Genomic DNA, 20,946 nt, shown 5'->3' on the forward strand with positions numbered 1-20,946 from the left:
CCCTCCCTCCCTCCCTCCTTCCCTATCCTCCTCCTCCTCCTCCTCCTCTCGCTCCTCCCGACACTGCCATATCTGCCCGGCTCTGTATCATTTACTGCGACTGAGCCGAGCGGGCAGCATCAGCAACTGAGACCTGTGGAGATTTCCTCAGCCGAGGCATCGGGAGGGGGAGAACGAGGGGAGGCGAGCTTCCGTCCTCCCCGAACACGCGTCCTCCGCTGCTCTGCCGCAGGTGTTCCTTCTTCTGTCTCCTGTTTTTTTCTTTTCTTCCTTTCCCCTTTTTTTATTTTCTACTCTTGATTTTGATGAGCTGGTCATCGCTCAGGGAGGAAGGACTGCTCGTGTCGCTGGAGGCGGAGGGAGGGGAGCTGGTGCCGTACTCCAGCCTGCAGGAATGCGAGATCTGGTTTGAGAATGGTGAGCCCTGCCACACCCTCTTTCGCGTGTTCCGTTCCTCCGCTGTCCCTCCCCCCCGTCCCCCCACCCACCACCCGCCCCCGTCACCTGCCGCTCCACCTCTGCTCGGCCCGGAGCTCGCTCCCGGCCCGTCCGCTCTCTGATCGCGCCGCTGGGGCGGCGGTGTCAGTCGCCGCTGCTTCCAATGACGTTCGTACCGCCATACGGGGGCTAACGGGAGGAGGAGGAGGAGGAGGAGGAGCAGGAAAGTAATTCCCTTCCGTGAAATGATGCGTTTGTCAGAGGGCTGCACGGTCATGACAACGTAGGCTCGATAACCTGTGAATCAACCACGTTGCCAAGTGGGGTTTTTTTTTCTTCTCGTGGCGAGCTGGTCTGTTTCATGCGTCAGCGTGGGTGAGCATTCAATTGTCTTTGAGTGTGTATGTCTGTTGGAGTGTGTGTGTGTGTGTGTGTGTGTCCAAGCACAAGCTGTGGGTGGCTAATGGTGCTTGTTCTTGTTATTGTGAGTCTCACTTTTTCCTTCCAGAGCACAGCGTCCTACTGCATGTAGCATACGGTTGCCTAAATGGGTTGGTGGGGAACAATCCCCCCCCCCCCCCCCCCCCCCCCCCCCCCCCACACACACACACACACACACACACACACACACACACACACACACCGTGCAGGCAGCAGCAGCAGCAGCTTGTTGCTGTGTACCAGAATCACCCCGTCATGTGCTGAGACGTGGTTCCTCCTTTCCAGTTCCAGTGCTGCAGGCTCCCTGCCTCGTCCCGGGGGGGGGACGGCGGGGGACGGGGGGACGGTAGCTGGTGTGTGTGAACGGAACAAAATGTCTCAATAACACGATCTGCCAGCGAAAACACAAGCACCTCATCAGCAGCTGCTGCCGCCGGTCTCAGGTGAATGGTTGTTGGTGAGCCGCCCGCAGCCGGGGGGGGGGTTCTTCTTTCATGCTCGGTATCACCACCTGGAGAGTGCTGCGATGAGCTTAGCACGTCAGCTGTCGCTGAGGACGTGTCGGGCGATGACGCGAAGAACCTCGTCGATTGTGTGTCCCGGGGGAGGACGGTTTCCGGGGGTTTCTGGAGTGACAGGGTCAGCCACATCCATCCATATTCATCACATTATCTCTCTCTAAACAGTTGAGCGGAGCGAAGATTGTCTGACAAGAAGCTGTTATGCCTGAAATGTATCGCAGATGTAGAAGTGATGTTTTGAGACGGTTAACGAGTTCACCGGCGACGCGACAGAATGTTTTTCGAGGGTTCTCTCTCGTCGCTGCCTCCGCCCGCGATCTCCTGTTCATCCACAACACAAATCAGTCCAACCTGGTTTTGAACCGTCGCCCACTTACCTGAGAATCGGCCAAATAAACCTCCTATGGCTTTTTGCAGCGGTTCAGTGTGGTATTGATTTTATATAATTGCTCAATTTCCCTCCCTTGCCATCCCCGGAGCCCCGTGTCAGACAAATGGCTCGTCAGCCTTAAGATGAGCGGTGAAGTAAATATGACGGACCGGCTTAAGAGTCCAACCTCCTCCGGGTCCCCTCTTCTCAGGCATCACAGAACCTGAACCCCCTTGCGTGTCAGATTGGACAGACATTGAGTTTGCAGTTCTAATCTGCTAACTTGGTGACAGTAGGACATATTCACCATTCCAGTTCCCGATGGAGCTGCAGGAGTGTTTCCCCACCTGATTACCTAAACGCGGTCCGCCGAGGGACTCGATCGGCAGGTCGGCGACACAAAGCACCGTGCGCGAAAACCTCGGCTGTTGATGACGCCACTGTCCTTTGTCGTCTCTGTACCAAAGGTCAGAAGAGGAATCCAATAATGAGCCGCACACATGGGTCTGTTTGCTTAAAACTAGTTGAGCGGTGTCACGTTCCCCCCCCCCCCCCCCCACGAGCTCGCGTCACTTCCCTTTACTGCCGAGCAGCATTTTTTCAACCGAATCTGAATCAGTCAACACGAGATGCCACGGTTCTTCCCTGGGTAACAACTCCCTGGGATCTAGAATTACTGCCTTTTTATTATGACGATGTCAGTTCCGCCATTAGCGAGATGAAGTCATCCTCTTGTGTTCCCGACCCCCCCACCCCCCTCCGACCAAAAGCTTTCAAAAACAGCCGCCGCGGCGCACACCTTCTGCTAAAGAAACGCAGACCCAGGCGGTGCCGACCTTACAATTATAGACGCATCTTATTATCGCACCTTCCTCGTAAACCCTCTAAAGAAAGCGGTTGTGGCCACACACCCAGTCGTCGAAACTGACAACAGCGTATTACAAAAGTTTTAGAATAGTTATGAAACCAACCGCAGCGCTGGAAATAGCCCTGCTGGAAACGAGGCTGCAACTGAGACGTATCGTTGGTGCTGACAAAGAGACACACGGTTTGACACAGTTGACCGTGACCTTGTTTTGGGGTGATTTTGACTGTGGCGTTCTACAAGGAACTATTCCGAGCCCCCTGCCATTTTCTTTTATGCACGATCCCGCCAGGTAATATGATCAATGTTAAGCTGATGATACACAGATTCATATTTCAGTTTTCACCAGACGATATCAATGCTCTACTCAGGGCAAAAAAAAATACAATTTAGAAAAAAAAGATTTTCCTCTCATAGGACTCAGTTGAAAGAGGTGAACTTGTAATCGGAATTAAAAGTGATTTCAGACTCGGAGCAGAATCTTAATTTCAATTTGAACAAGATTGTGAAAATGTCAACAGTCCTCAGCTTTAGGAGCAGAGATAATGACTTTGTCTGGAGCTTTAACAAATGCTTGAGGAAAAGGTCGCATTAGCCCACGGCTCATGATACTGTGTTGGTTCTTTTTAGCTTGTTTTTCAATCGAAAATACAAGACCATTGAAGTCCTTCACTGTTTATATACATATATATATATATATATATATATATATATATATATTATTTTTCAGTTTACAATTCTGGCAAGGGTGCCACTCAATCTCCAAATCTTTCTTTGTTTCAGTGATGCTGTGTCCTGGGCGTTCACGTGGTTTCGCCCTTTTAATCCCACAGTGTTAATGAAATCATTCTCAATTAACATATTTTTGAATGGAACGTAAACGATGCACCTCTTATGTGAAGCACAGCGCGGCGAGGGGGGGGGGGGGGGCTTCATCTCTCGGCGTGAGAGAGCCGCCGTTCAAATGAAGTTCAGTGTGGTTATCTCACACTACGCCCCGAGTGGGATCGTTGCTCACATTCGGTTCTACCTGGATGTTGAGCAGCGGCGTCTGGGAGAAAAAGAAGTGGAAAGGAGAAACCCGCAGTGTGCTATTAATATCCATGATAATGATTTGCTTACAAAACAGAGCAGTGGGTTACATATACCACCTCAGTGCTTTCTGCGAACGCTGACGTCGGAGAGCTGAGCAGACATTTTTTTTTTCTTCTTTCTCTGCGAGACACACACACACACACACACACACGCACACACACGCAGGGGCCCTGAAGGAGTGTGTTACTGTGCGTGCATGTGTGTCCGTGCGTATCCAAACCCGTGCGGGCGACCGCACCATGACACCGGCCTCGGTGTTACCGTTCACCACTCTTATTTGCTCCGTCATTTCAGGGCGCCGCGACGCCACGAGGCATTCCGTCTGCACGGATCACGGCTCTGACTTTTTGCGCGGCTGCGACCGGCCCGCTAACAACTGTGCGTCTGCCCCGGGGGGGGTTACACAAGAGCCAACGAATGATTACCGCTGTTGTCGGACATTAAAAAGGAATTTAAGGGGGCGGGGACTCTGGCGCTATGTCCTGCCTGAAAATAGCCGCAGATCATCTTAACTTCTTAAGCGGAAGCTTCAAGATCACTCGTGTACCTGCCTTCACCTCATTTCGTGGTCTTGTTCTAATTTCATTGTGTTAACTGGAGGAACACGCAGCTCGCCCTGGTTTTCCTCAATGACGAGGGCGTAGTTCTCAAGTATGTGTGCAGCCGGGAGGTTATAAATATCTCAACTCCGGCAGGGACAGAGGTCAAGGCAGCCGGAGCTATTATTAGGCCGCTGTATCGAGTGGTGTCCTTGCCAATTACGCCACTTTCTCTTTTCTTAAAGTGGCGTCACGTTAAGCCCTTCAACAGCTTTGCCGGCGTGCTCCGTGCTCGCCCGCTGGGGAGAAAGGTTCAGAGTCACGCCTCTGTGTCACTCTGAAGTGGCCCGCACCAATGCGAAGGGGAAAGACGGCGGCGTCGGGGAAAAAAAAACGCTCGGTGCCGACAGTAGAAGCTGGGGTCCTTCGGGAATGAGGGGTTCGTGCACCAGGGTAGACGGCCAGTCCGGGAAGCCTGCAGCACGGACGTAATGGAGGGTGTGATTTGAATAAAGCACTTACACTGTGAAGCGTCGCAGCTCTGTTCAAACGACAATAACAACAGAAGGGCACATATACAGCAGGGACGACAGAACGTAGATAAGGTCAAGCTGGGTTAAAAAGCCAGACACTACGCCCTGTATCATAGAAAAGAACTCAAGGCACGATGTTCCTCAATAGTTCAGGTGGAGAAAAACACAAAAGCACATCCTGGCCTCCAAGGCCGCGTGTGACGAGAAGATGACCGCGATTCGTTGTCACGTTCTTTTTTCGAAACCCCGGACAAATTTCATTCTTTTCACACTTTGTCTGGAGCTTTATGGAGGAAATCCGCATATGGATCCGGGGCCCCCGCAGATCAACCTGCTCGTTTGTTGACGCAGCTTTGAAATCACTCGCGAGCTGCCGGTTGAATCCGAACCCAATGAGGTTAGGCCAAATGCTGAATTAAGAGCTTTTTGGGGCGAGGGAGAGCGCGTCTAATGAAGCCACTTAGAACATCAGCCCCTTCCTCTCCACCCTCTTGAAATTCTGCCTGTGCCTCACCTTGCCTGGCTAATCCTCCCAAGGCTGTAATGATAGATACACACACACACACACACACACACACACACAGAAGAGGGAGAGGCAGCCTGCAGCCTATGGACGTACACTCGCCGCTGAGTGTCGGCAGCCTCTGTTTGGAGGCCGGGCCTCGCCGAGTTGCACGGCAACATCTGGTTGTTTTGTTCAACAAGTCAACAAGACACAAAATCCTCTGAGCTCCCTGAGCCGGATAACTGCATGCACGTTGGGAACAAGCCTCTGGCTCATGCATTTAAAAAAAAAAAAAAAAATACAACAAAAAACAAAAAAAAACAAAAAACAGTGTGAAATTAATATGAAGCGACATGTCTAAAGTCCTGAATGACTATGAGCCACATCTGTGTTTTGATTTATGGGTAATGGATCAATTGCGTCGCAAAAGATGATGACAACTTGTATTATTAAATTTACTTTAAAAAAACCCGTAATTTGACATCATAAGCTTTGTGTGGACAGTCTCCTGTGTTGCCTGAGAGATTGCAGTCCAAGTCCTTCTTGACCTTTTTTTGTGAAAAGGGCAGGATATGTGGAGAATGTCGCGAGGCGACATTATCAATATCTTTTATCATTGTGTCACAGCTGCCACTTGAACCCTGTCTTGATCTTTGTGTCATCATTTGGTTTTGAAGTGTTTTCTGAATTTATTATTCATCGCACTGAGTGGGCATCAGTTTCACTTTGCAATATCATATTCTTGAAGAAAAATATTCCTTTTTAGTTATGTGATAATGATTAAAGCAAATCTTCTTGAGAATATCATGTATGCAGGAAGTCAAACATAATGTAACAGCGTCTTCGTTGTCCTCACGTATGTGTGCGGCTGTAGAGAGGTCATCCACAAACCGGAAGGTCGGCGGTTCGATCCCCGGTTCCCTCCCAGTGAGCATGCCCAAGTGTCCTAGGGTGAGACTCTTAACGTGTATGAATGCGTGTGTTTGTGAATGGGTGAATGTGACTTGTACCGTACAGCTCAATATAGATACAGTACATTTACATCTGTAAACATGAGCCTCGGTTGCACCAGTTTGCCTCCGTTTAAGTTCGAACCAACGGGACTTGTGGGAGACCCGGTCCTGTGAAGCAGCCGAGAGAAGAGGTTTGATTTTAATTTGAGGCAAATGTGTTCCGGACCTCGAGGCTGTCGGCGTCAGTGGAATCACCCTTTTCCCTGACTTGTTGTTTCCCCTGCGCTCGGCTGTTGCCATAGCTACGGGAGCCCGCCGCGTGTTCGGTTTCTGCGAAGCTCCGCTCGGGTCGCAGACAGACGGGCAACGCATGTCCACACCCACATGATTGTTCTATATGTATGTGTGTGCGTGCGTGCGTGTGTCGGTGCCCATGTCTTTGTCTGAGCGTGTGCCTGAGGTGATGTGTAACTGAGACGGTGCAGACGATACAAACGTGTCTCGCGTATCATTCAGTCATCTGCGGCAAATCAGGAACTGTGCGTCGCGTATGGGGGGTTTCAAATTCATATTCAGATCCTGTCATTTGTCTGTGGAAGGCCCAGGTTGAGTCTGAGGGGACTGTCGTGTTGAAAAGAAGCCGCCCTCTTTCATATGCACAACAGCCCGTGAATTTGAATCACAATATTGACTTAGGGCTTTCTTTTTGTGTTGATAATTCCACCAGAAGCGGCTTGTTAGTGTGTGTGTGTGTGTGTGTGTGTGTGTGTGTGTGTGTATGTTTGCTCGACAATCTTGGGAATAGAGATCAGCTTTTTTAAATTTTCACATTGTCCCGTAGCCTATTTATTGACACCAGTCTCCCCCTTCGCCTCACTTGCACCCTAATCTCACATGTGCGCTGTGCATACATGCCGCACATGCATATTCATATTCACACCCTCGCCGTCCAGCGCAATGTAACAAATGTCTATTTCACGGCCACGTGCATCTCGCACGCCGGGACCAGATATATTTATTCATAAGCTCATTAGGGGAGTGGATTTGCCTGCCGCCATCCATCACACTGTCACCCATCCTCAGCCCTGGCACACACACCGACAACAGAACCGCAGGAGAGAAAGTCCCTGGGATTTAGTCTCCTGGAGCCGGTGCCGTGGAGGGGATTTACTCCAGTAGACGGTGTCACTTCACCATTTTATAGAGGTGAGATTCGGGCTGGCAGATACAAAAGGAATGTAATCTCCCATCCACCAAAAAAATGATATTCTGCGGGAGAAAAAAAAAGGGGGGGGGGGGTTCCTCTGAGCACAGATACTGCAGTGTGAATGTAAAATGCTGTCGACGTATGTGATGGAGTGTTTTGCTGATGCCCCCTGCAGACGCACCGTCACGTGAAGGCTCGGCCCTTCACGCTCGCCTTGTGGCCCGTGACGAGCTCCTGCTAATGCGAGCAGCTGCGGGTGCAAGAGCGGCTTATGGACAGAAGGCAGGACTGTGGCGTGTTGCTTCTTTGTTTTCCAGTGACCTTGTGGATTTCTGTTCGCGGGCAGAGGCAGAAGTGTACCATGTCAGAGTAGATCGGGAGTAGCTCCCACAGAGTTTCTGTCAATGCGGTTGATCCAGTCGTGGATAACTCCCGTCCCGTCCTCCTCCTGGCTGTCAGCTGGATTTTCTCACTGGGGCAGCTGCGCTGGCTCACTTCCTAGATGTGGTCGATTACCAGAGTCCTATCCACACCCCAAACACACACACACACACACACACACACACACACGGAGTCTTGACACACAGCTCCGACTGAGAACTTTCTTTCGTCTGCCAAGTTGTTTGTGTGCAGAACATTTCAAATCTTGACAAAAGATTTCAGTGTTTTGTCGTCGAGTGGGACGACGGGACAAAGGACGAGTCATCCGTTGTTGCTGCAGATGTGGATGGAGGAGCAGACACAGTAACGAGGAAGTGTTAGAGTTGGAAAAAGCGGGTCCTATGAACTCTGCAGCTCTGCCACACTGCAAAAAATATCTGGCACTTAGTTGTCACAATACTTATCAGTGTATCATCTCTGTCTGCTGTTTGATGATCTTTTTTAGCCACATGAATAGTTTGTCTCTGGAGATGTCACATGGTCGAAAAATCTCAGTAACCGTTGAAAGTTTGGCCACGTGATGTGGTGCAGACATTCGTGTCCCCCACGGGGGTGAATTTTTTAAAAACCCGCTGGTGTTCAACCTTCGCATCAGGTCAACATTTCATGTTCTCATATTCTCTTTGTTTTATGACCGAATTCCCGCAAAATTGACGACACTGACATGCTATGCTAACAATGCTGTACATGAAAAACAATGGTAAACACTTTACCTGCTGCACGGCCTGAGAAAGCAGCATGGCTTTTGACGCAAGTGTATGACGGTGATAATTCGAATGGTTTAACTTCTTTTGGTGACATTAACTGTGGCGTTCCACAAGGAACTCTTCTCGGCCCTCTGACCTTTTCTTTTATACGCGATACCTCCGGGTAATATGATCCTCACTGTGCGCCGGTGGCGCATTGTTGGTCTTCAAATGAGATGGTGCATTGTTGGCACATTGCTGGAAGTGCAATTATACGTTTGACCAACATAAACCTGGTCTGTTGTCAGTGGCGCAGTTATTTTGGAGGCACCTACATGGGCAGCTGCACTGACTCGTGTGCAAAGTGGAACAATCCACCAAGGTGCGGACACAGTGGTGTTCGGGGGGGATGATATATGTAATGATTCGTTAATTTGACGTTATGTCCACAACGCACCCGCCGTTGAATACAAGACTAGACTTTTGAGCCAACGCAGCTGGCGCAGCGTCCGTGAAACTAGCGAAAGGGGATTTGGACACGCCCGAGATGCACTCGGTCCATTTGCTTCAAACCACGAGCTTACGGATCTTGAAAAACAGAGCCCCGAGTCTTGTGCAGATAAAATGAAGGATTACATGTTCCCATATGGGTGGAGATATTTTATCACTGACATATATCAGAAAGCCTTTTCAAAATCCATTGAATTACCAATATGAAACCGTGGAAAACATCCCAAAAAAAAAAGAAAGAATACTGACTTTTTGAATCGCATTACCGATGGTGCAGAAAGAAATCGATATACAGCGAGTGCAGTTCATGTGAGGACAGAGAAGAAAAGGTTAGATAAGACGTACAGTAGACAGAGGGATAACTACTCTCCACCCATTACACACACACACACACACACACTCACACGGTACTGTATGATGTACTGGCATTAATTGTTACACGAGTCCTCCTCTGCAAACAGCCTGATCTCCTTGTGTAGTCGTTGTGGTTTGAACACATGTCTCCGCTGCTCCTCGTGACTTTCCCGCCCGTCCCGCTCTGCCTCAGTGTTCGACGTGTTGCTGCAGCCGATGGCTTCGGACATGTGCACTCACCCATAATGAGGGTGGTAAACACTTGCAGCATACAGTACATGATCTATTTTAAACCCCCTTATTCAACCAGATCAGTCAATTAAGAACAAATTATGCTTAGCTCCTGCCCCACCCCACGCCCACGCAGGTAAAAAAAAATTATAATAATAATAGATTTGATTAAACGAAGGAGCCTTGCACATAATTTGGACGACATTGGCGGCGTCCATCTCCATCCTTTGAAATACCAGGTTCCTGCTGTGTGTGAGGATGGTCCTGTGTAGAACGAAATGTTGATTGTCTCAATTTCTCTGCTGCATTACCAAGATACTCAGTGTAAGCACGCATGGCGAAGACAGACGAGGTGCAGGACGCGTTACGGTGGCGTCATAATTCGAACACAGCCAGAGATTTTACAGCAAAATCCTTGAAAAAAGTCGTTGTACTAACTGAAGGATTACACCGAGAGGGAGCGGCTTCTCTTCCTGCGTGCACATTATTACCATAAAGAATGAAGAATGAATGACAGTCATATGCTTCGCGGCCCTGCTGGGCTCACGATACTCTCAGCTGGTCTGGGCAACGGTACTTTGAATCCCCGTCTCATGCCCTCAAGAACCCAGAATAAAGGTCGTGTCACAACCACCACCCACGGCTTTTCGACGCTCTCTCTCTCTCTCTCCCTCTCTCTCTCTCCCTCTCTCTCTCTCTCTCTGTGTGAACTTCTCGGCGAAGGGACTCGTTTGATGTCTCAGACATTTGTGCTGGAGTCGGACGTGAGGACATTCCCAAAGTGGATCTCATTTGCATCCTCCGCGTGTGTTCACGACATTGGACGAGCTGACGCAGCAGTCTCACCCTTTTGCACGCCACCCGTTTCAAGTTCAAAGGTCGTTGCCTGCTGCTCTTGTTCCGAGAGGAAACGTGGTGAAGTGTCCCACACCTCGTCCGGTGGTGCGTCGAGGTTCTGCTGGTGTAGTGGTTCGACCCGAGGCGAATACAAACCTGCCTCAGAGAAACTTCTGGATGTCTTCATTTTTATCGGTGTGCTGCCTCAAGTTCATGAGCTCTCTGTCTTCCTCCCTCTCTGTCGCTCCTCTCCTTCTCGTCTTCTTCCATCTCCCTGATCTGTGTGCGTGTGTGTGCATGTGTGTGTGTGTGTTGTGTCCTTCTCTGTGTGTGTGTGTGTGTGTGTGCGTGCGCTTTCTGCTCCCAGCCCCTCTGCGGAAAGCAAAGTTTGTGGAGAGCCCTCGCATTCCACAATCAGAGCTTGGCCCCCCTACACACACCTCCACCACTGCCAAGAATCCAGACCTGGACACATACTGCCCTGGTAAGTTTTTTGGCCAGCTCATCCCTCATTTTCGTTGAGTTACTGTCTTGCATGTTGGTTTCCTGGTCGGTCAGTAATTGCGGCAGCAGCAGCAGCAGCAGCAGCAGCGAGAGAGGGAGAGACCCAGAGAGCGATGGGGAAAAGTGACGGCCGCAGTGAAGACGGAAACATTTCTAAGGTCGTTAATGGAGCCGCCTTGCTGGTGCCCACTGTGTCCATCCCTGTTTCCTCCTCCCTCTCTGTCGCTCTAATCCTCCCCCTCTGCTCTGCTCCTGGGACGCAGAGCTTGTTTAGGTGCCGCTGACGTTTTTCTGTTCACAGTCGGCGGTTGCTCTGTAATCCTGCGGACAGTCCAGGTTTCCCCTCAACCCCCCCCCCCCCCCCCCCCCCCCCGGCCCGGCCCGGCCCGCCCCATCTGTCCCCCGCTCCCCCCCTCCCCTCTTGTCCCTCCCCTCCTCGCGCTGGGAGGGCAGTAAAGCGGGTCACTCGAGGATAACGCTCTGCTGAGATTTGGTATATCTGCTTTCTCATCTTGCCCCTCCGCCTCCCGTTGCTACTGAGAAACGCAGGGTGAGCCTCCCGGACCTGGCTCGTCGGCTGGCTCCGTCTCTGGCGGCCGCGTGGACTTTCGCAGCGGAGAGCGGTTGGCGATGGTGCGACACCCCTGAGGTGGACGACGGCGTGAGGGAAATAGCGATGGGATCCGGGGGCTTCAAAGTGTTGTAACTTAGAAGGGGAAATGGTTGACAGAGCGCTACCGGCCTTCTCCATCTGTCAGCCTCTTCTGCTGGGTCTCTGCTCAATGGGAGCTCTGAGTAGGTGATCGGCCTATTAGAATTTGCATGTTTATATAGTGCAGTATTCAAGTCTCAGTACTGTGTAGCACCTTAGCGAAGTTGTGCTTAGATGAGCCTGGATTCACGGGGAATGGCATGGACGGAAAAGCCGCCGACGCCGCGGCTTCATTTTGCATCAGTCCTGCGCAACGGACCTTGGAATAATCCATCCGTCGTGATGAGCCGCTGTAAGCCGCCGCAGATGCGACATCTCAGGGTCGAAGTGGTCATCTCTGCTGCACACTGAGGCAGCAAAACAAAAACCCAGGGGGGGGAATTCACTGTCTGCGCGATAACAACTCGAGCCGGAGAGAGGAAGCCGAGCAGGGGCCCGAGGTGAGTTCTCAGGCGTGATGACTCTCCCACCTCCCGGGTGGACAGATGGACATCTGAGCTCTTAACAAGGGCTCCCTGGCACCGGCCGCATCTGATCGCGTTGACGGTGCGCGCACACCCTGCCGCCGCTGCAGCTGACACTCCTCTGTCTGTCTGTGACCTGGGAGGAGGTCAGGTATCAGCTGACTGTTATGGCCCTGCAAAGATCTCACTTGTGTGGGGGAACACAAGTATGGTTTGTGAATAATTGGTGAGGTGGCTCGTCAGAATTCCCCGCCAGCCCGTTCGCCTTACATCAAGGACTGAAAGCTTTTCTGATGATGTCAGAGCTCAACTGTTGTGTAGCTGCTCTCAGACATGAACTCAAGTGCATTTTTCTGAAATTGTTTTCCTCAAGGGGCCTGTATGTGAGAACGCAAATGTCCACAAAATGTCGCAAATGTTTTTCCAGATTTCATGTCTTAGTAGACGGCTTTACAGCAAGTAATAATAATAATAATAAATTTCATTTTATAGAGCACTTTTCATTGCTAAAAGCAATCTCAGAGGGCTACAGAGTAGAAACAAGATAAAAGAAGGTTTAAAAAGAACAAAACAGCGGTGGAAGACATTTAGGGGAATGCTTGTTTAGGAAGAGTTATCAGGCCCTTCTTAAAAGTAGGATGCTACCACTTCACAGCACATGAAACTTTAGAGTTGAGGTCAAGTTGTAACCACATTTAGGTTTAAAATTCCTAATATATAGAAATAAACTATTCAACACCGAAACATTGCAAATATACTTTTGCAGGTTAGACGGGGTGCGGGCTTTGTTTAGCGACTAATCGTTATTTGTAATAGCTAAACGGCAAAGTAAAGTCTGTACATGTGCTTTACATCCGCATAATCTCCCTGTCCTGAACCGAACTCTGTGTCCTGAGTCCCAGCATGCTTTTTATACTTGACACATCTTGTTGCATAGATGAGATGTAAACTGTGCACATGAGGAATATGAAATTCAGTCCTCTTTCAACCCCTGGGATGTCGCTGCCTGTGCAAACATCCAGCACGTGTGCTTTGTATGTTCATTGCTATTCATTATGTCTTTTGTTCGTTACGCCCTGAAAACGAGCGTGACTTTACCTTTTAGTTGTCAACAGACGTTCTGCAAATTGATCGTCAGCTCTGTATCTTGTATCTTTCGCTTCTGTTGACGGAGTTAGATATATTTTTTGTTTCCTCTTTTGGGGCACATGAGCCGCCACATGGTTTGTGTTTCCTTACCTGCGGCCCGTTAGTGCCCCGTCTCCCGTCCCGTCCCGTTCCCCCGCGTGCTTCGCTTTCTCCCTCCTCCGAGGTCAGATCTGCGGACGGCCAGGGAGAAACAGATGCGCTCGCACAGGAACACATTCCTGGCTGCGCGCAAAAGATAGTTGCCATGGCAACCATCTGTCTCCTTTTGCAGCTCAGGAATCCAATGGAGAGGAGTGTGTGTGTGTGTGTGTGTGTGTTGGGGGAGGTCTATGCTGGATTTTTATTTTTATTATTTTTTTCATATTCAGACGTGATCATTAAGGATTTCATGGTGTCAGTGTGATGAGAGACGACGTGCCTCACAGGGAGACTGTCGTGACGCTTTGAACACGTCTACATGTTTGTCTTCTGTAAGAGGTGGCGCATGTGTGATTGTCATAATCTATATTTAAAGAACAAAAAGTGGAGCTATACACACACACACACACACACACACACCAAGAAATCAATACATGCATTATGGTAATGTCTGCTTCCCCTTTGATAGTAGCTCATTAGTATTGGTTACATTCAGAGGCAGGTTTAAAAAAAAAAAAAAAACCCGATGGAGATGATGTCGAGGAAATAGTCCTGTTATATCGTGCTGTCGAACACTTCTGATTCTATTTGACAGGTCCATGGTGACAGTGTAGTTGCCCAGGCAACTTGCGTCTTGGCCATGTGTGTTTGTCATGGGTTTGTTTTTTAGAATCTTTTGAGTGCGACAGTTTAAAGGATGTACAGAAGGGATCACCTCCTTTTAGCTCGAGGGATTGACTGTGGGCTCCAGCATCCAGATTAGGGATTTTGCTCCCACAGAAAAACTGCTCAACACTGCACAGGGCCCCCATGTTTGATCCCCCCCCCCAGGAGCAGTTGACTAATCAGTGCTAATGTATTCACTGCTTACTACTTCTACTACCAGTCTGTCAGCCGGGAGGCCTTCTCTGCCTCCATGTCCAGACACGGTGCTGCGAACACGCACAGAATACAAATGTACGAGGTTCAAAATGGCCAGTGAAGCGATGGTTGGCTTTTTGTTTTCCTGCAGTTCTCTCCCCTCGATGGCGGCGCGCGCCTCCACTGTCCCCTGTGATAATAGCCGTAAGCAGGTGGAGCAGTAATTCCATCTATTCCCCTTACGCCTCCTCCATTACTGCGCTCTTCCTCAAGGGATGCTCTCTGGGATTCGGTGACCTTGGAGGCCGCCCGTATCCAGCTGCACTGCGCGAGCGTGTCCATCTCATCAAAGCTCATACGCAATTAGCTGTTTTGGCCCCTAATGTGCTGTGATTACCTCATTATCGGGTTGCTGCTGTGCGTGTTTTCACCGAGGCACAGCAACATGTCATCCCCATTTGCTTCAAAGCAGTTTCCCCCCCCCCCTCGCATTTAGAAGACGCACCGTCTTCCTCACTCGCCCCGGAGACACCTGCGGTGGACCTGCCGGCCCGTGCGTGTGCGAACGGAGAGAGGGCACTTGGAGAGAGCGGGAGGGCCACAGGCTCCAGGCGGGCTGTGCGGCGGCTGGTGGCTGTCTATTGGTCGTCAGTCAGGATTAAGTGCGGCGACCTGCCGGTCTGGTCCGACCTGCCCTGCAGGAAAACGAGTGAGGAAGGAGACAGCCAGGCACACAGCTGCTCGCCGTCTCCCGTCCTCGCCGCTGTGGATTCAAAGCGCCCGCCTTCTCCTTCTGCTGCCGCCGACGTCCTGAATGTCGGGGGCCCAGTCCTGCGGCCGATGCATCCAATTACAGCTGTGTTTGGATTCAGCCCCTAGTTAACTCTATTCATTTATTCACCATTTTTAACAAAGGCAGCGAGGGTAATTAGACTCTGACGGTGACACTCCAGTGAATGAGGTGAAATTGAATTCAAATTGATATAGCAGGAACCTCTAGGGGCGTTGCGGCCAGGTGGCGCTGCAAAACATGACACCCCCAGATGAGGGTTTGTTGTGGGTAGAGGGAGTAACCAGGCAACTGGGCGCCGAGGTGTGTGTGTGTGTGTGTGTGTGTGTGTGTGTGTGTGTGTGTGTGTGTGTGTGTGTGTGTGTGTGTGTGTGTGTGTGTGTGTGTGTGTGTGTGTGTGTGTGTGTGTGTGTGTGTGTGTGTGTGATCATCTGATGATCTCGCAGGCTCGCCCTGGTGTTTTCTTTTCTCTCTGTGGCGTTGAGAGTCTTCTGTAAACAGGATAAGGAGGTGGACACACACCCACTTAGTTTTGAAAAGTCACACGCTGTTGCTCGCTCTCTCCCTCCCTCTCCCTCTCCCTCTCTCTCTCTCTCTCTCTCTCTCTCTCTCTCTCTTACACACACACAGGTGAAGGGCGTATCTCATTACGTCACGCGCGCTGCGGCGGCTGATGAGTGGTGCGGAAGGAGTTGTCGTCAGTGTGGCAGAGAGAGAGAGAGAGAGAGAGAGAGGAGGCGGAGGGGGTGTTGCAAACAGTTTGAAAGGATTATTGTATTGTTGTAGCTGAGGGGATTTGGGGAGTTTATGTAAGCAGACGCCAAAAGCAAAACGTCCAGCTGTTGAGGAATGTGCCTGTAACGCGCCGCTCTGAGCCGCGGCCACACTCAGGTATGGGTGATTCACTTCATTGTCCCGACTGAGCGCAGGTGCTGTGTATCCTGTGTCCGGGTCCTGTTGTCGCCGCCGCGGTCCACGCGGAACAAGCGCCGCGGAGATATTTTCCTGTTTCTAGGTTAAGAGGAAAACATGAAATTTGAGTGTTGAGAGTGTTTCCTTTTTTTTTTAAATTCTGAAAATGGCTAAATAAGCTGCTGTACTGTTTCTGCCCACCACTGACACATATTCGTTCTCTCTCTCTCTCTCGCTCTGTCCCTCCCACCTCCGTCCTCCGCCCATCTCTCTCTGGGCCTCTGCAGGGGAGTCAAGCCAGGAGCTGGGCCCCCCTCCGACGGTGGATGAGGCAGCCAACACATTGATGACGCGCCTGGGTTTCCTTCTGGGAGACAAAGTGAGCGAGGGGCCAGCCGGCACCCAGTACAGCATGGAGGAACCCGAGGCGCGACAGGTAATCTTTGCTCCGGAGCTTTGCTGTTGTTGACCAAACCCCAAAGACTTGAGTGTTTGCATTCCAGTCTCTCACATTGCACACGGTCAGTTCAGGCGAAACACACTCCGGGGTGGTGTGAGCCTTAAGACAAAGGATCGGGGTCAAAGGGCATGCATTTAGTTCAGTTGCTTTATCGCCCCCTAATGCTTTTGATACGCTTCATCCTGATCAAACCGTCTGACCGTGCGTGTGATTCTGACACGACTCGTTGTGAGAGATCGTGCATGGGAACCTGAACGGACACGCAGGCTTCTGTTTGGATCAGTTCTCACCTTTATCTTCCTAATGTGCGTGTTCACGCTGGGTTTTGACGGACCTTTGGATCCAAAGACGTCTCCGTAAATTGCCCTGAGACACCGCAGCGCTTTGGATTCCCAATTTATCCGTGGTTTTGCATCAAACATCGGATATCTGCTCCATCTAATAAGATATCTTTTGTTAAACATATACCCCCATCTTTTTTTTCTCCCAGAGTAATAATAACCCCCAGCAGGTTTGCTGAGTTGACGTGCAGCATGTTCGGCTAAATGTTTCTTTCCCTGCGCCGTAACCTTTCTATTTGGGAATTTGGCGGTTGTGCAACAAACAGCTCTTGGCACAAACAACAAGGGGAGAAAAACTGTTGCGGTCGGAGAGAGCGAGGGGGAGAACCGGGGAGGCGGGGGGGCGAGGCCAACCTGTTGGCGAAGCAAATTTCGAGCAGGCCTAGGTATGGGTTTCCACTAAAGCAGCGTGGATAAGCGATTAGGCTGATGGTCCGCCTGTGCTTGACGCGAGCGCTGCTGTAACAGTGGGGGTGTATAAATTGAGAGAGGTTTATTCAAGCGGCACTTTTTTAGAGACGTGAGTCACACGAGCGCCCCGTTGAATCATGCACACAGCACAAACTTATTATTGCAGATCTCGGCCCCGAGTACTGTTCTGCAGTTTGCAATTTTGTTTGACTCATTAACCAAATGGCAAATAAGAGAGCAGGCTTCTGTGGTAATTTGTTTGGGGTTTACTAGTTTTCGGTGAATTTGCGGTAATTCACACGTCACCGAATATTGCCAGCCAATTTGCCAACCTTTGTTTTCATGCTGTAGTTAATCAAAAGTGAAGCCAGGCAAATATCAACCTACTGAAAACAGAAACTGTGACCACAGGTTGAGGGTTTACACCGTTTTTCCCTTTTTCCTTCCCTATCCACCGTCTCCTATTTGTCGTGGTTAAATTCCTCCAATAGCTGATCGTCTGTGCTGCGTGGCCTCACCAGCCGACGGAACAAGGTGACCTTAACTCGCAGACAGTGCGGTTAATTGCCTTTCATACTCTCGCGCGCTCGCCCCCTGATTAGACGCCATGTTCTCCGGGTTCAATCCAATTCTCGTGCGGCGTTTAAGGTCAGGCCCGCACAAGACGAGGGCCATTAGCTCGCCACGTAGAGCCGCGGTGTCGCTTTAGTGCCGCATTGAGGTTCTTCAAGGTTTATCCGTCGGTGTGCATGTTGGGCTGCGTGCGGGTCAAGCTCCTAAACGTGACACTCGCCGAGCGCTTCCCGTCCCCGGGAGGAGAGAAGTGAATGAAAGGGCGACTGACGAGCTGTTTCTCATCCTCTCAGTCAATCAGCGGAAGGCTGGAGGCCATATGTGTCACCACAGACAGCGAGTTGATGTGTTTGCACATGTCCCCGTTTTTTGATCGCGCCACTAAACCAGTGCTGAAGTTTAGTTGCATGCATACGTTCCCCCGCCCCTTTTTTATCAAATACACATATTCAATACAGTGCAAACCCCAACAACAGCATTGACGCATATTCCACTTGTACCAAGCTAAGAAAACATAGCAGACATTTCCCCTTCCAAACATAAGCATGGTATCATTGTCATTGTGTGCATGATAGCTTGAACACAAGCCTTTCATGCAGCTTCACGGCCCCAACGGTTCCTATCGGGGATCGGTGTCTTGCTCAAGTCCGCGAGGACGGGAGGGGCCGGACCTCTGCCGACTGGGCCACGTGATTCATTGACGACCCGTTCTGATCTAGAGCCGCCGCGCGCCACAGCAGATCATTGACCGACCGATCGATCAGTGAAGATGATCATTTGGCGCAGCCCTGACTGTACTTCAAGAGAGACCTCTGTGTGTGTGTGTGTGTGTGTGTGTGTGTGTGTGTGTGTGTGTGTGTGTGTGTGTGTGTGTGTGTGTGTGTGTGTGTGTGTGTGTGTGTGTGTGTGTGTGTGAGAGCCATACACACACACACACACACACTACTTAATTGTAGTCATGGCAATCAAGGGGAAAATATGCTTAAAAAATAGTTCTGTCCGTGAAAACCTGTTGATAACATCCAGTTAGAACTTGTGAAGAAATCGCCACACAACTCCATGTTGTTTTGGTTTAACATTTATACGTTCACATGGAGCCTACGAGAGGGCTGCACCGAATCAGATTTTTGGGAACCTCCCCCCTTATATTTGCATGCTCTGGGTCACATCTCTGCTACTGTAACTCTCCAATATCTGGTTAGTTTTGCCGATATTCGCCATCTGCAGTCAAATTAGTGCCGTTAGTCACATTTGTACAGTGACTGTAGATGCTACAGGTGCTTTGAGTTGTTGTCGCTGTGTGTGAAGCGCACACACACACACACACACACACACTCACACACTGGTTGCTTGTCTTTTTCCTCAAGCTGTGTCATGTTCTCTAATTTTATAGCTCTTTGTCAAATCTATATTTCATAGAAATGCCACAAACCATGAGATATTATGATGATTATGGTGTGAGTGTGTGGGGGAAGAGACAACCCTAAGAAGGACTTGACTCATGTGGCGAAGGCAGCAGGGGGGGCTGAGCTTTTGAAAGCTGCAATATTGAAGTGACATTTTCCCTTGTTTCTGACTCAGACATTAAAAGTCGTAAAGTACTAATAGGGCTGTCGAAGCCGAACGCAGCTTGATAAAAAATTCCACTTTTTTTTGGTGTCCTTCCCATGCAGGGCCAGAACCAGAGGATCAGCCCGTGCTCCACCCTGACCAGCAGCACTGCCTCCCCGCCTGCAGGCAGCCCCTGCTCCACCCTCCCCCCTGCCATGCCAGGCCAGGCCGGCAACAGGGACTGCGCCTACGGTTCCGTCACCAGTCCCACCTCGACGCTGGAGAGCAGGGACAGCGGGATTATCGGTGAGAGCTGCACGCGGTCCTGGAAAAATATGCACGTTAAAAAGACAAACGATACACGACCTGTGTTAACCTGCAGATCTCCTGAAAACCAAGAACATCAGTGTCTTTACTTCCTGGCTTCCATGCACCTAGTGTAGTGGACCTGAGTCTATTTTTTTTTAAAAGAAGATATTATTTTAAGGGACTAATGCAAATTTTCTCCTCTGTAATTTCTTTAAACAGCTGTTCACTGTAGTTGTTAGCAGACATTACTCAAACAGTGCGGACTAGTTTGTTGGTCTTTGTTGACAATAAGATAAAATATAGAATAACACCAGTCTGTTTATATAAAAGATTCTTGAGGAATATAAGCACAGATAGCTTTACATTACTCAACCGTTTCAGTTTTATTTAATCATACGATTGGGGAAATTTGTCTTAGCGTCTCATTTACGTCATTAATAACTGTAGATTACAAATTGTAAGGCAAAAAGCAAATAAAGGCAAAATCTGTAAAACACGTGAAACCAGCTCCACAGTCTGGGATCCGTGAGAGATTAAAGTCTGTGTCAGTCAGTAGGAACACGCCCGAGGTCGTAGCTTGATTCTTTTTGCCCAAAATGATTATCTCATTGCCAGAGTTGTCTCCATTGGCCGCTGTGTGTTGAAAACCTGGGTGTGGTTCACCTCAAACTTTTATAACCTGAAGGTTTTTTCTATCTTTCTTTCTTTCTTTTTCAAACCTGGATGAGAAAAAACAAAAAACCATGCCTGACTCCTCTCTCCACTTGGCCTGTGATCATTTTTAAGTCGGACTGTCACGGCAGAGTCGAGAACCAGGCCGGTGTCCCAGTGGAAGACGATTCAAGTGCACGTCACGTCGGCGTCAACTGTGGCTTTGTTGCGGCTTGTTGCCATAAAATGCACTTTGCGTATGTCTAGACGCATGTCAGTCAAGGTTTCCTGGCAACAATGGTGACTGCGTGGCAAGCGTTACATTAAAGCAAGCGACAGATCGATTCGGAACAACGGTAAATGTGTGAAAGCAGATGTTCTGGGAAGGCGGGAGAGTCCAATTCAAACAAACACGGTGTGAAACTGCAGCAGCAAAGCCGCAAGGTAAATGTTGTAGTTGTGTGTCTACATATGCAGCGACTTGAACATGGTGTCTGTCCCTCTGTTGCAGCCACTCTGACCAGCTATTCCGAGAACATGGAGCGAGGCGGCAAATACGGCGAGGGCTCCCGGGCAAACCTCAAACTGTGGCAG

The 20,946-nt window shown here is 49.9% G+C and overlaps 1 protein-coding gene across 11 annotated transcripts in view; it reads left to right on the forward strand.

Moving 5' to 3' along the window:
- tanc2b (tetratricopeptide repeat, ankyrin repeat and coiled-coil containing 2b) overlaps positions 1–20,946 on the forward strand; it is a 118,320-nt gene that overhangs the window by 63,503 nt on the left and 33,871 nt on the right. For 5 of the 11 annotated variants that reach the window (XM_035612324.2, XM_035612325.2, XM_035612326.2 and 2 more), the window contains 4 exons: positions 10,894–11,010; positions 16,344–16,492; positions 19,515–19,698; positions 20,864–20,946. The exon at positions 20,864–20,946 is cut by the window's right edge and continues 166 nt beyond it. In XM_035612324.2, the coding sequence (XP_035468217.2) occupies positions 10,894–11,010; positions 16,344–16,492; positions 19,515–19,698; positions 20,864–20,946 (533 nt within the window). Of the gene's footprint in view, positions 1–71; positions 418–791; positions 814–10,893; positions 11,011–15,852; positions 16,036–16,343; positions 16,493–19,514; positions 19,699–20,863 lie in introns of those variants that run through there. The other 6 variants (XM_035612329.2, XM_047327882.1, XM_035612331.2 and 3 more) reach the window with 5 other exon arrangements.

This window comes from Scophthalmus maximus, chromosome 16 (genome assembly GCF_022379125.1).
Source record: "Scophthalmus maximus strain ysfricsl-2021 chromosome 16, ASM2237912v1, whole genome shotgun sequence".
Classification (NCBI taxonomy): Eukaryota; Metazoa; Chordata; class Actinopteri; order Pleuronectiformes; family Scophthalmidae; genus Scophthalmus; species Scophthalmus maximus.